Source organism: Python bivittatus, unplaced genomic scaffold, assembly GCF_059951505.1.
Source record: "Python bivittatus isolate LINGU-HERP-01145 unplaced genomic scaffold, Pbiv_v1 ctg000210_np1212, whole genome shotgun sequence".
Classification (NCBI taxonomy): Eukaryota; Metazoa; Chordata; class Lepidosauria; order Squamata; family Pythonidae; genus Python; species Python bivittatus.
Genome location: NW_028277053.1, coordinates 5,869,214 through 5,883,339, shown reverse-complemented (window position 1 = coordinate 5,883,339; position 14,126 = coordinate 5,869,214). Strand labels below are relative to the sequence as shown.

General features: G+C 50.0%; 1 protein-coding gene across 1 annotated transcript in view; it reads left to right on the top strand.

Annotated features, from left to right (window-relative positions):
* RASGRF1 (Ras protein specific guanine nucleotide releasing factor 1) overlaps positions 1-5,252 on the top strand; it is a 57,123-nt gene extending 51,871 nt beyond the window's left edge. Inside the window, exons 24-27 of the mRNA XM_025170852.2 lie at positions 1,896-1,975; positions 3,065-3,182; positions 3,371-3,439; positions 4,006-5,252. Of these exons, the coding sequence (XP_025026620.1) occupies positions 1,896-1,975; positions 3,065-3,182; positions 3,371-3,439; positions 4,006-4,098 (360 nt within the window). The 3' untranslated portion in view covers positions 4,099-5,252. The remainder of the gene's footprint in view (positions 1-1,895; positions 1,976-3,064; positions 3,183-3,370; positions 3,440-4,005) is intronic.
* Positions 5,253-14,126: the final 8,874 nt, after the last annotated feature.

Genomic DNA, 14,126 nt, shown 5'->3' with positions numbered 1-14,126 from the left:
GCCAACAACTGGTCTCTGCCACTGGAGGCAGAGAGGTGCCATGTCTGTTGTCCGCATTTGAAGGAGCAGATTTTCCCATCCAGACCTACCTGGTTTCAAATTAGAGATCAAATCATTGACCAGCTCCCCAACTGGGCCCTGAAATAACGAAGTTCTGAAATAACGTAAAACAGCTGAAGACCGGCAAAGCCCCAGAGAGTAACTTTATTGCTGCCCAAGTCTTACGCCGTGATTTGGAATGGCAGACCCCTGGGCTTGCTTCCCTGTCTGGCTGAAAAATATTCATCCCCTATACACTACATTCATTGACTTTAGGTCCGCATTTAATCTCATTTCCAGAACAAAGTTGTGGGATAAACTCATGCAGTAAATGGATCTATAGACAAATGCCTATTGTTGCTGTTAACACATAATCTTTATAAGAATTCTGGAATAAAGATTCCATGATACTGAAGAGATCTCAACTGGAAGAGGACTGAGATCGGGGCTTTTGGGCCCCGTTGTTGTTTAATCTGTACGTCAACCCTCTTATGGCCAAAGTAGCTAAATTAGAGCACCACTTTTTAATAAGGATGCAAGGGCCCACCATCTCATCCCAACTGTAAAGGTGGAGGGCTTTTGGTCCCCCCATATCCAGTGATTCCACATTGCTAACTCTGAATGGGGTAATGCTCCTCCAGGCAGAGCTGACGCGCAATCTGGGTGTCTTCTTGGACTCACAGCTCCTGCTCAAGGAGCAAGTGGCAGCTGCGTCTAGGGGGGCTTTTGCATAAATATGTGCCAGGTGCACCTGTTCATAGACTTGTTCACAGTCACTTGTGCCTTAGTCCCTCTCAACTGATCTACTGCAACGTGTTCTACATGGGGCTGCCCTTGAGGGGGATTCGGAGGCTTCAGTGGGACCAGAATGCAGTGGCACATGCAGTATTGGGTGCTCCCTGGTAAACCCGTGTAACACCTCTGCTGCGTGAGCTGCGCTGGCTCCCAGTGGGCTTCCAGATACAATTCAGGGTGCTGACACCTTCAAAGCCCTACGTGACATGGGGCAGGGTTACTTGCTGGGCCTGCTGTCCCCTATGGTTTCTGCCTGTCTTCCCAGATCTGGTGGAGTGGGTGTGCTCTGGATCCCCTCGGTGAAGCAGTGTCACCGGGAGGGTCCTCAGAAGCGTGCCTTTCCTGTCGTGGCGCCTGCCCTATGGAACAGCCTCCCCCAGGAGATGCAGCTGGCCCTCCAGCGTGCCTCTCAGGAGCCCTTGGCCCCAGACAGTTGTGCGCCTCGGACTTGGCCCGACGGGTCTGAGCCAGCTGGGTTCCAACTGAGGAGAGAGCAGACAGCCTCACCTGCATCGAGGGGACTCCTTGTTCATGTGCCTCTCCCTGCTCCGGGGTTTCACCCAGGGTGGGAGGTCCTCCTCACGCTGACAAAGAGGTGGGCACTTATACTAGCAGCCCACCAGTACGCTAACCACCCTCACGGAAGAGGCAAGCTGCCAGACCCCCCTTGCAGGAGCACGAGAAACAGGGCAGCGCTGGCCATCAAAGAGTGCCAGGATAGGAGTCCATCTGAAAGGCAGGTGCTGCCCCAGAGCCTCCTTCGAATCAGGGCTCTGGAGGCTTCTTTCTTCGGCGATCTGTTGCACCCAGGCTCACAGCCAAAGCCACACCAGCCTCCTCTTGGCGTGCTGTGGTTGATCGCCAGGCTCTGCGGCGGCTGCCTTGGGCTCAGAGGCACAGCGCCTGCGGCGAGTCGCCTGCGTTGGTGCCCTCTGTCCCAGCTTTGGTGATGCACCGACCGCATCCGGACGTGGCAGTTCTTCACTCCCCTTTGGACGGCTCCCTCGGACAGGCATCCCCTTTCCGCCGTTGGCTCCTCTAACTCTCTCCCTCCTCCCCAGACCAAAGCGGTAATCGACAAGCTGCAGCGGCTGGTGTCTTCGGAAGGGCGATTTAAAAACTTGAGGGAGGCTCTGAAAAAGTAAGTAGCTGGCCAGCAGGCCCCCTGCTGCCCCCCACACTTGCGGGCCTGAGGCCAGCAGGCCCTTGCCTGGCCCGGGTGGCTGACATGCCTTCCAGAGCGGCCAGGCAGGCTCCAGGACCCCCGGGGCCAAAACTAGGGAGAGCAAACGGGGCCGGCTGGATGCAGCCCTGCCAACATCAATGCTGCCCCTGCAGGAGCTGGGCACAGGGCAAGCAGGAGGCCGAGGGGTGGCCGGCAGGGGAGCCCCCCACACCGTTGGGTCTCGCAGCCCGGCTCTTGGACGGGCAGAGAAGCCCCTGCGGTCCTCGGCAGGGAGGGGGCAGTTGGTGGGGCGGTCGGGCCCTGGGGATGCGCCCGACTGAGGGGGCCCAGCCCTGTTGCTAAGGCAGAGGGAGGCGACCTTTCGGTGGTTCAGCTCTATACTGAGCAGTGGGGAAAGGGAAGAGATGACGGGGGGGCTTCTCACAAATATGAGTGAGAGCCCCATTATCTGTTCATTTTTCCTCATTTCCAGAGGGAGTTTGGGGAGAGAGTCTTTGGCAAAACCATGTAAAATCTATGTTAGGGTTTTAAATGACAGGGTTTGTGAGTCTCCCCCTTCAAGTGCGAGTACTGTGTGCCTTTAGCTTTTCACAGTGGTGCCTGGAGAGCACTTGGGGGAGATGCAGGGGGATGCGGGGGTACATGGAGGGGTTGCATGGACTCACCCCTGCCCTGGAAGGTCGCAGGAGCAGGCTGCCTGGGGGCCACGCAGAGAGCGTGACATCCGCGTGGAGATTCCAGAACTCCCAAGGATTATTTTGGCCTGAGGGGCTAAAGCAAAATTCTGCACACAAGCAATATCTTGTGACTTGATTTGCAGCTTGAACATGTGAACAACCAGTGGCAAAAAGTAGCAGGATGATGTAAGACAATGTAAGACAATAAGACAAACACCTCTTCCTGTGTAGCTAATTCTCCTGTCTCAGCTAAAGTGTGAACGTGTAATAGCATGTAACAGTCATCAAAGTGACCATTTTCCAGAGAGGTGGAGGGAGTTTCTCTTTCCGAACCTCCTTGGTTGCATTTCCCTTTTCCTCCTCTCAGTTGCGACCCACCTTGCGTCCCTTACCTGGGCATGTATCTAACAGACCTGGCGTTCATTGAAGAGGGCACTCCCAATTACACCGAGGACGGCCTGGTGAACTTCTCCAAAATGAGGATGGTGAGCTTCCTAGCAGGAATACCGAATGACCCTCCCCTGGCATAACCCTGGCAAGCTGCCCTGACTCGGCCAGAACATGCCAAAATGCCAATGCCAGCTCTCCAAACCCAGTTCCTTCTCTCCGTGGGAGCACCGTGTGCTCTTTAGCAACCTTTGGGCACAAGGGCCTGCTTCTTCTCTCTCGGTAGATCTCCCACATCATCCGAGAGATCAGGCAGTTTCAGCAGACGGCCTACAAGATAGACCATCAGGCAAAGGTAGGATCCCTGCAGCCGCTCATCTCTTTGCACAAGGTGGGGAGAAAAGGATTGCAGCTTGCTGGAAACAGCCTGGCCATAGGAAAGATGCAGGCCTCTGGGGGACTGGGGCACGGACTTGCCAACGTTGTGCTCTCCCCTCGAACTATCAGGGAGCGGGGTCTCCTGGGAGAGAAGACACTGGGGGTGCCTGCAGTAGTGTTTTAGGGCGGAGGGCTCCTTTAGCAATCTACAGGCAAACAGGCCCCCCACCCCAGCTGGCTGCCAGAGAGGCAACAGTGTTCTTCCTTTAGCCTCTTTCCTTACAGGGTGGGGTGGATGATGTTGGCCCCCCAGTTTGGTTACTTTTCCTCTCCCAACATGCCAGAGGGACCTTTGTATCAGGCAACCGTTTCCTGCAGCTCAGCTCCTGCAAATTGGCATCCAGGGAGACCCTCTCTTTGGTCCCACCTTGTTCTTTCCCCACTGGGTAGCTCGCAGTCCCTGGCCCACTTGGGCAGGTGCCCCTTGGCTTCTCTGCCGGGGAGGAGGAGGCCTCTTCTGCCCTGCTCTTCTTTCTCTTCCAGGTCACTCAGTACCTCTTAGATCAGTCATTTGTGATGGACGAAGAGGGTCTCTATGATGCCTCTCTGAAGATAGAGCCAAAGCTACCCACCTAAGAACAGAGCAGCCGCACCCACCAGCCGGACCCAGAAATGTATATGGCGTATCCTCTGTTTCTTGGCTCCTCCCGAGGCCTTCCCTGTTCCTCTCTCCCGCATTCCTAGACTTCGACGCAACCCTTGCGCTGTCGACCGGCAGGGCTGGTTTGGATCAAGCCGATTTTCTTCACTGTTGACTCTTTGGGGGCACCCGGACTAGAGGGGTAACAGGACTGGGGCGCTGGGCCCCCGGAGCCATGGGGCGCTGGGGGCCCTGGAGCCGCAGTTTCCTTGGCTTCTGCACTCTGGCCTGATGCTCCCTTAGCTTGGGAAACTCAGCCCCCCAACTGAGACGCTCTGGACGTGCTTCTGTCTTTTCAGAGCAGCTTTGATGGGATTCGTCTTGCCAGGTCGTTGTGTTCTCTTCACTGCAGAGAGCTGCGGAAGGCAGGCAGGCAGGAGGCCCAGCAGGAGAGGCAGACCTCGACTGGCTTGGAAGAAGCCTCCAGCTGGCCCACACCCTCCGTCTGTGTGGCGAAGGCATCTTGGTCAGGCTTTGGGAGCACAGAGAGGCCAGTCCCTGGGGCCAGTTGGCTTGTGCAAAGAGGGCTGCGGGGCACCTCTGTGGGGCTCAGGGCCTCACAGGGCAGGCTGGGGGGAGTATGGGGTAACGCCCATTTGGACTTCCTGGCTTAGGCACTGAAATTTCTTGGGCCAGCCCTGAATGGGAAGGCAGTCCGTACCTGTGAGCATTTCTGCTGCATCCCTCTTTGGCGCTTCTGTCTGTATGCTTTGTTGTAGACATAGTGACACGTCTTAGTAACATGATGTACAATTAGAGGGGGAAATGGCCAGGTGTTTTTATTACATATACTGTAATCCTGTCTAACCACTTGCTAGCAGGAATATAGTAATGTAGTGCTTATTCTGTGAATATTATCATGTATTTTTTACAGTGTACAGTGTATAAACTCAAGTGAATTTCTGACTAGCAGGCATGCTGTATGGGAACTGAATTCAGAAACCTTTTGCTGTAAGCAATACCCACTGGTATGAGAATTGTCTTTCAAGACCTAAAATATTTCAACCTGCAGCTTATTTGGGAAAAGAAAATTTCCATTTTTGTAAAAATATATGTTTCCTGATTACCTCTTGCTAATAAATCTATTCTATCTCAGGGTGAACCATGACTTTGCAAATGTGTACAGACCAACAAGCATGCTAGAGAGGCAAGTTTTTAAAGGAAAAAATAGAAAGAGAAGTGGGAAGGGAGAGGAGGTTTTTTTCCATATCTAGCACAGCCCATTTCATTAGGGAGCCTGGAGGAGAGTTCCAGATTATGGATAAAGAGGAAGCATTCAAGGAGGTGGACATCTCACCATCTTGATGTGAAGCTCTGGGAGGAGCCAGGAGAAGCCCTAGTTTTCAGATAGGGGAAGACCTTTCTCTTCCTGGGAAACCACAGATACTTAGCTTAGCATCTATTCTGACCTTTTTGTGGGATCTCAAGAACCTCACCATGTTTCCAAGTGCAACCCCCACTTCCACCCCACTCCAAGCCACAGTGATTCCTGTGAATGGTACCTCCTTGACTCCCCAGAAGGACAGAGAAAATTGGCAGTTCATTCACCAGCATGGTAGCCTGTTGAACACCTACCCTCCCACACCCGCAAAACCGAGAGAAAAGCATTCCAATACAGGCTGGCGTTGACCAGAAATCCCGCATCCCCTTCTGTGGAATGCCCTTTTGCAGCCACGCCAGCCTGGAGCCCTCCCTGTGGTAGCTCTCAAACCAGGCTCTGCAGGTGAAAGGATGAGACTATGGGTAGAATTGAGGGTCCTCCTCCATGGGAGAGCCTCACTCCCAAACACTTGGACAATGACCCTCTTCTCCCCATGTTTATGGTATCTGTCAGATGCATAGCTCGGGAGAGTGTCCAGGGTTGAAAAACAGCTGCTTCTGCAGACACAGCCCATATGTTGGTTTCATGCCATTGTACCCTAGAGTGATTTGGTCCAGGGCAGTGCTCATCACCCGCTCCCGAGAGGAATTGAAGGCACAGGCAGTTCAGTGACTCTTTCTTCTATTAGAGCAGCCAGAGGGGATCTGTTAGAAGGGGATCATGCAGTGATGGGGCATGAGTGCCCCATAAGCCATAGCAAGTAGTGCCACAGACTGGCCTCCAAGGGGGACTGGCAAACGTTATTCTGCAGATCAGGAGCTGAGCCATCTTCTGCTCTCCCCTATGGTCCTCCAGATAAATAATTTCCATGCAGAAAATCCCCAGGAGGACCATAACTTCCCAGGATGAGAAAGGCCACTCGGATTCCCTTGACAGTTGGCTAGCAGGAATTTGGGGCCGGAGGGTCTATACCATGGCCACAAAGCTGGTACTTTCACCATTGAGGTGGAATCTTGCTGCCAACTGTGTACTACAGGATGCATCTCTGCTCCAGCAGGATGATGGCAGCTGATCCTGCAGGGGTATGGATTGGTGTGACCCCAGTTCTTTCGTTGTGTATGACAACTTTTTCTTTCCTATATGGTCATAATAAAGAAGCAACTCCTGTTTGTCTGGACACCGGTAGATGCAGTAGAAGCCCTTCTTATTTTCTTCCCTGGGATCCCGATTGTGATGGTGTCTGGTCTCCTGCATGGCCTTCTAGCAGTGTCCAAAGCTGTCGGGGTAAAGAAGGCTTTCTGACTTAACAAGGAGAAGAAAAAGGAACACTAATCCTGGCAGAAAAAATGCATGGAGATAATGAAGAATGAAAAAGGATTTGAAGAGCATGGCCGAAAACCATAACAAGCAGAACGCCAGGCAGCTAAGGAGTGAAAGGAGGAAATTAACCCTCTGGCTCCATCCTTACTCTGGCAGACACAGGACAGGTTCCTGAGCCAGTCTGACCTCTCAAGGCGCTGGCTCTGGAGATGCCCAGGAGTCGCCAGGTTCTGATGGCATCCCCCTGGGAATACACGAAGAACTTGAAAATGAAATCGCTGACCTCCTAGCAAAAAGATGGAATCTGTCCCTCAAATGGAGTTCAGTGGTGCAGGACTAATTCATCGTTAATGTGACACCATTTTTAAAAAGGGCCCAGAGCAGACCCAAATTAAAAAATTATAGTCCAGACAGCCTAACACCTCTTCTGGGCAAAATTGGCAGAAATGATGACCAAACAAAAAGTAACAAAGCTGAACTAAGCTAAATAATTGAAGCCATCTAAATAGTAAGAACCAGACAGGCTTGAGCAGTCGGCTGAAACAGGATGACACTGAACAGGGAGAAATGTAAAGTTCTGCATCTGGGTAGGAGAAATAAAAAGCACAAGTACAGGATGGGGGAGACCTGGTTTGTCCATTGGACATGTGAAAGGGACCTGTGTATCCTTGTGGACCACGAGTCAAGCATAAGCCAGCCATGAGGTGCAGCTATTAAAAAAGTGAGTGCAGCTGTAACTCTGCTGGAATAGTGGAACATCAAACAGATATTTACAATAAAAAAGTAAATAAAACAAACGAACTTACTACCAAGATGTAATTTGCTAAAACTAACAAGATGTAACTAATTAAACTTAAGGGACCAGAAAAGGAAGAACCACTAAGAGGACACAGGATAATGATCAGACATGACAGTTTCAGATACGTAATGAAATATTGGATCCAAACCTTTTGAGATAATCAGGTCAAATGCCCCTCCTTTGCAGTGGATTTGGGGGGTATAGGCAGAGTTATCAAACTGTGAAATTGGAGAAGATTAAAAAAAACCAAACCTGTGAAAAAGCAGACCCATTGGAGAGAATATTGAGATCCCAAGCTAACAGCAGAGTACAACCTGGGACCTTTAAATTATCAAGCCATGCTAAAAAATCATCCAGGCAACCAGGCTGCATCCCTGGAGGCCAACAGTAGCAGTACCATCCTGCCCACTCCCAACACCTGAAGCTGATCCAGAAGGATGCCATAGTCAATGGTATTGAAGGCCACTGAGAGGTCAAGAAGAGCCAGGATGGATGCGCTACCCCATTCCACTCTCGGCAGAGATCATCCAAAAGTGCGATCAATGATGTTTCTGTCCCATACCTGGATCTGAATCCTGACTGAAAGGGATCGAGATAATTCGTTTCCTCCAGGATCCTCTGAAGCTGTTGTGCAACCACCTTCTCTACCACCTTCCCTAAAAAGGGGAGGTTGGATACTGGATGAAAATTGTCCAGTATGGTGAGGTCTAACAGTGGCTTCTTAAGGAGGGGCCAGTCCAACATCTCTTTAAGAGGCGGAAGATCAACCCCCTCCCTCAAGGATGAATTCACCACTGCCAAAATCCACCCACACATCACCTCCTGGGTAGCCTTGGCCAGCCAGGGAGGGCATAGATCTAAAGAGCAGGTGGCTGAGCTCACAGTCCCAAGGACCCTGTCCACTTCCTCCGGTCCAACAGGATCAAACAGTTCCCAGATAACCAGGCAAGACTGCACCCCAGGCACCTCCCCAAGACCTGTATAAACACTGGCATCCAACTGAGAGCAAATCTGAGCAATTTTATTTGACAGATGCTCTGCAAATTCCTTGGCATGACCTTGAAGATAAATCTCAGGACCCCATTTACCCAAAAGGGTCCAGGTCACCTTAAATAGGGCTGCTGGGTGGCTATCTGTGAACACAATAAGGGCAGAGAAGTATTGACACTTTGCCACCTTTACTGCCACAAGGTAGGCCTTAATGGCGGTTCTAACCTGTGTTTGGTCAAGTTCATTCTTTGTTCTCCACCAGCAGTGCTCCAGACATGTCTTAACTCATTTCAGCTCTCTCAACTCTTCCGTAAACCATGAAGAATGATGGAATCCACGGGTAAGGAAAGGTCGCATGGGCACAATCTGATCTAAGGCCTCAGCTGCCCTCCTGTTCCAGGTGACAAAACCTCAGCAGGATCATGCAACAAATCCTCAGGAATAACCCCCAGTTCTGAGGCTTCTGGGTGAGGACCTATAGTGGGTTAAATGTCCCTGCAAGTAGGGACAGCACCGCGGTAAAATCAGCAGCCAGAAGATGGGTCCCACTGATGAAAATCTCTCTGAAGGAAGGAGAAATTGGGCGATCACCCACTTACACTCTGGATAGCCACTCCTTGTGAGGAGACCACAGGAGTTGCGTTTCTTGTGGTCGATCATGAGTTGAGAAGCTTGGGAGCCAAGGGAATAGCAATGCACACTTAACAGCCTTTACGGACATATATGACCAGCAAAAATCTCACTTTTGCCTTTTACCTTTGGACGTAATTAATTTACAACCTAAGAGAGATATTCCAAATGGCATGGAAGAAAAAAGACTCTTGGTCAGTTGCCTTCTTTTTGGAATTAAGAAGAGGGGAAAAAAAGTTACTTTAAAGGATTTTAATTTAAAAGCAAAAAGCTTAACAAAATTGTGATTCAAGAAAGTTTTAAACAGACAAAGGGGACAGTAATTTTAGAAAACAGGAAAATAATACTTTTTTTCTGACAAAAGTGCCTTTGAAAATAGTAAAATTAATTAAACAAATAGACTGGACCTTTGTGGAAATGCTGATTGTTTATTATTAAAAAAAGTAGATAATTGGTGGGTTTTACAAAATCAGAAGATAAACGTATGATGAGCTAGACTGCATGACTGTAACTACAGGGAGCTAATTGGGACTCAGGTGTTAAACGCAGAGAAAAGCAAAACTGAAACAATAGGGAGAACTCTGCCTTTTACTTTCACCCTAGTAACTGACATGCTTTCATTTTCTCATGATGGCAACCACAAGAAAAGCTGCAATATTAGGAGAAGGAAAAAGAAGTTCATTAGAACAATTCACGAATAAGGGCATTTCATCAGATTTATTGCAGAAAATGTTTGAGGAATTTGGCAAGAAAATGACTGCAACAATTGCCAGTAGTTTGGATGCTTTTAAAAAGGAAATAGAAGGATTTGCAGGAATAAAAAAGGGTATAAAAAAAGAAGATTGAAGCATCTGTATGACAGTTGGCTGGAGATCTAAAGCAAACTACTGACAAAATGGAAGTCTTGGAAAGTAAGGCAGAAATAATAAATAGAGAGATGGAGAAAGATTTGGATAACTTGGCATTATTGGAACTGAGAGAAAAAGAATTTTGTTTAAGATTTAGATTCCAGAACAACATGGAGAAGATAATAGACAAAAGATTAAGTCTCTGTCTAATTTTTTGGATTGGGAAGACGATGACACTGAGACAGAGATTGATAAGGTTTATAGGATTTGCAAAATTAAGAAATGTTCCAAGGGATGTCCTTGTGGACTTTGCCGGAAGAAGACTAGAGATCAAGTTTTGCAGCAGCTTTCCAGTACTAGATTGAGGATTGATAATACAGACGTTACTGTACTTGAGGAAATTTCAGTTAGAATACTATGTTTGAGAAAAGAGGGGCTTTTTTCTGACAAACTTAAAAGAAGATTCCATTTAGATGGGATAAGTTGGAAGGGGTGATTTTTACTTTTAAACAGCAGAGATTCAGGCTGAACTCTGTGCAGAAAGCAAGAGATTTTTTGGAAAAATTTAAAGAAGAACTGGAGGAAATACAAATGGAAGGGACAATGATAGATGAGATCAAACAAATGCCACAACAGATACAACAGGACATTGAAAAGGATTCCACTTTGGGCACTACAGGTACTGACTTTTCTAAAATCTTGGTCTCTATGGATTATAAATGCTTAACATGGAATAATAATAATAATAATAATAATGGTAGTAGTAGTAGTAGTAGTAGTAGTAGTAGTAGTATTTAAATTTCTCACCTGCCCATCTCCCCCCAATGGGGGAATTCTGGGTGACTCACCACAAACATTAAAAACATAAATATATATAAATACATAAAACATCAGTTAAAAGCATTACTAAAAAGGGGAAGGAGAGTCCAAGAAGATGAAAAATCTGAGGCTGAAGACAGGAGGCTTCTATGGGGCTAGCCATGCTTGAGGTATTCCCTCCCCGCCCCAGGCCAAGTGGCAGAACCAGTTCTTCAAAGCCTTATGGAAGGCCAGGAGTGAGGGGGCCAATCGCACCTCCGGGGGCAGGATGTTCCAAAGGGCGGGGGCTACCACAGAGAAGGCCCACCTTCTGGACCCTGCTAATCGAAGTTCTTTTACTGAGGGGGTCCGAAGCATGCCCTCTCTGTGTGATCGGGTGGGATGGGTTGAAGACATAGGGGGGAGGTAGTCCCTTAGGTAACCTGGTCCCATGCCATGTAGGGCTTTAAAGGTGATAACCAACACCTTGAATGGGACCTGGAAGCAAGCTGGTACCCAATGCAGCTTGCGGAGCAGTGGCATTACATGGGCCCTCTTTGGGGCTCCAAAAATAACGCGTGCGGCTGCATTCTGGACCAGCTGTAGCTTCCAGATACTCTTCAAGAGTAGCCCCATGTAGAGCGCATTGCAATAGTCTATCTGGGAGATAACAAGGGCATGAGCGACTGTTTGAAGGGCATCTCAATCCAGGAAAGGGCATAACTGATGCACAACCCGAAGTTGTGCAAAGGCCCTCCTTGCCATGGCTGCCACCTGCTCTTCAAGCAGGAGCCGTGAGTCTAGGAGGACCCCCAGATTACGCACTGGGTCTGTCTGGGGCAGTGCCACCCCATCCAGCTCCAAAGATGACAAAGCCCCAGATACAGAGGAGCCATTAACCCACAGCCACTCCGTCTTACCAGGGTTCAGCCGAAGCCTGTTGTTCCCCAACCCTTAAGCCTCCAGGCACCACAAAAGGACAGCCACGGCATCACTTACTTCACCTGGGATGGAGATGTATAACTGCGTATCATCAGCATACTGATGATACCTCACCCCATGATGACAGATGATCTCGCCCAGCGGTTTCATGTAGATGTTGAAAAGGAGCGGAGAGAGAACCGAGCCCTGCGGCACCCCACAGAGGAGGAGCCGAGGATGGGACCTCTTGCTCCCTATCACCACCGATTGGGATCGGCCCTGGAGAAAGGAGGCGAACCAGCACAAGACCGTGCCGCCCACCCCCAATTCCCTGAGCTGTCCCAACAGGATACCGTGGTCGACGGTATCGAAAGCCTCTGAGATATCAAGGAAAGCAAGGATGGTCGCACTTCCACCATCCCGCTCCCGCCAGAGGTCATCCATAAGTGTGACCAATGCCATTTCCATTCCATAACTGGGCCTGAAACCTGACTGAAAAGGGTCCAGATAATCCGTTTCCTCCAGAACCCTTTGGAGCTGTGAAGCCACCACTTTCTCAACCACCTTCCCCAAAAAGGGAGGTGGGAAACTGGACGACAGTTGTCCAGTATGGTAGGATCCAGGGAGGGTTTCTTGAGGAGGGGGTGCACCAACGCCTCCTTGAAGGCGGCCGGAAACACTCCCTCCCACAAGGATGTAGTAACCATCGCCTGGATCCAACCACATGTCACCTCCTGAGCTGCTTTCACCAGCCAGGAGGGGCATGGGTCAAGATAGCAAGTAGTGGCCTTCACAGTCCCCAGGATCCTGTCCACTTCCTCAGGAGCAACAGGATCAAACTGTTCCCAGATAACTGGATAAGAAGAGTCCCCTGGTATCTCCCCAGACCCTGCTCCACGCTCGGAGTCTAACTTGGAACGAATCCGAGTGACTTTGTCCTGCAGATGCTCCAAAAACTCCTCCACACAGCCCTGCAAATGAACCCCCACAACCCCCTTACCAAGGAGGGACCTAGTGATCTCAACGGGGCCACCGGGCGGCATTCTGAGGATGCAATAAGGGCGGAGAAGTAGTGGCGCTTCGCCGTTCTTATTGTCACAAGGTAGGCCTTGATAGCGGCTCTAACCTGTGTTTGGTGGGATTCAGTCTTTGTTTTCCTCCAGCAGCTCTCTAGATGTCTCTTAACTCTCTTCAGCACCCTCAACTCCTCCATAAACCACAGGGAGTGTCGGGGCCGATGTGGCAAGAGAGGCTGCATAGGCGCGATCCTGTCCAAGGCCCCGGCCGCTTTCCTATTCCAGGCAGCAGCCAAGGCCTCCGCTGGACTGTGCAGCAGATCCGTGGGAATATCCCCCATCTCCCTCTGAAACCCTGACGGGTCCATCAGGCGCTGGGGGCAGATCAATTGCATGGGTCCTGCCTCCCTGCAGAGGGGGGTGGTATAGAAGAAACTCAGGGTCACCAGGATGTGATCTGACCATGACAACGGGGAAAGCTGCAGATCACTTTGCCATTGCTCCAACAAGAAAACCAAATCTGGCATGTGGCCACTGTCTCGGGTTGGGTCCCGCACAATCTGAGACAGGCCCATGGCTGCCATGAACTCCCGAGCCACCTCCGAGGACTGCCCCGGGGATGGTAGGTTGAAGTCCCCCAGAACCATAAGCCTGGGGAACTCCACCACCAGCCCCGAGATGGCCTCCAGCAGCTCAGGCAGGGAGGCTGCCACGCAGCAGGGAGGCTGGTACAATAGCAGAACTCCCAACTGTTCATGGGCACCCAACCTAATGAACAGTGTCTCACAGCCAGAAACTTGTGGAGCAATGCCCCTGGAGGCCACTAGAGACTCCCGGATCACAACAGCCACCCCTCCTCCCCTGCCCTGGCATCTCGGCTGGTGCCATACCGAGAACCCAGCTGGGCACATTTCCGAGAGGGGCACCCCTCCTCGGGCCCCAGCCAGGGCTCAGTAATGCATGCCGGGTCTGCCCCCTCCTCGGTGATCAAGTCACATATGAGGGGGGCCTTGTCGTTAACTGACCTGGCATTAAGCAGCAGCAGCCAAAGGCCAGGGCCCTTAAATGGAGCAAATGCTGTGCAAAAGAGAAAAAAAACCATTATTTGAAAAAGTTGAAATAAGATGTGATTTGCTTTACAAGAAGTGCATATTAGAAAAAAAGATATAAAATATTTGAGTCACAAAAATTTGGGTGAAGAATTTATTTCAGTAGGAATTTTTTAAAAATGGAGTTGTAGGGAAACTTCTGACAAAAATATTAACAATACACAAGGTAAACTACCAAAGATTTATTTTGATTTAATGAATAAGTTGGAGCT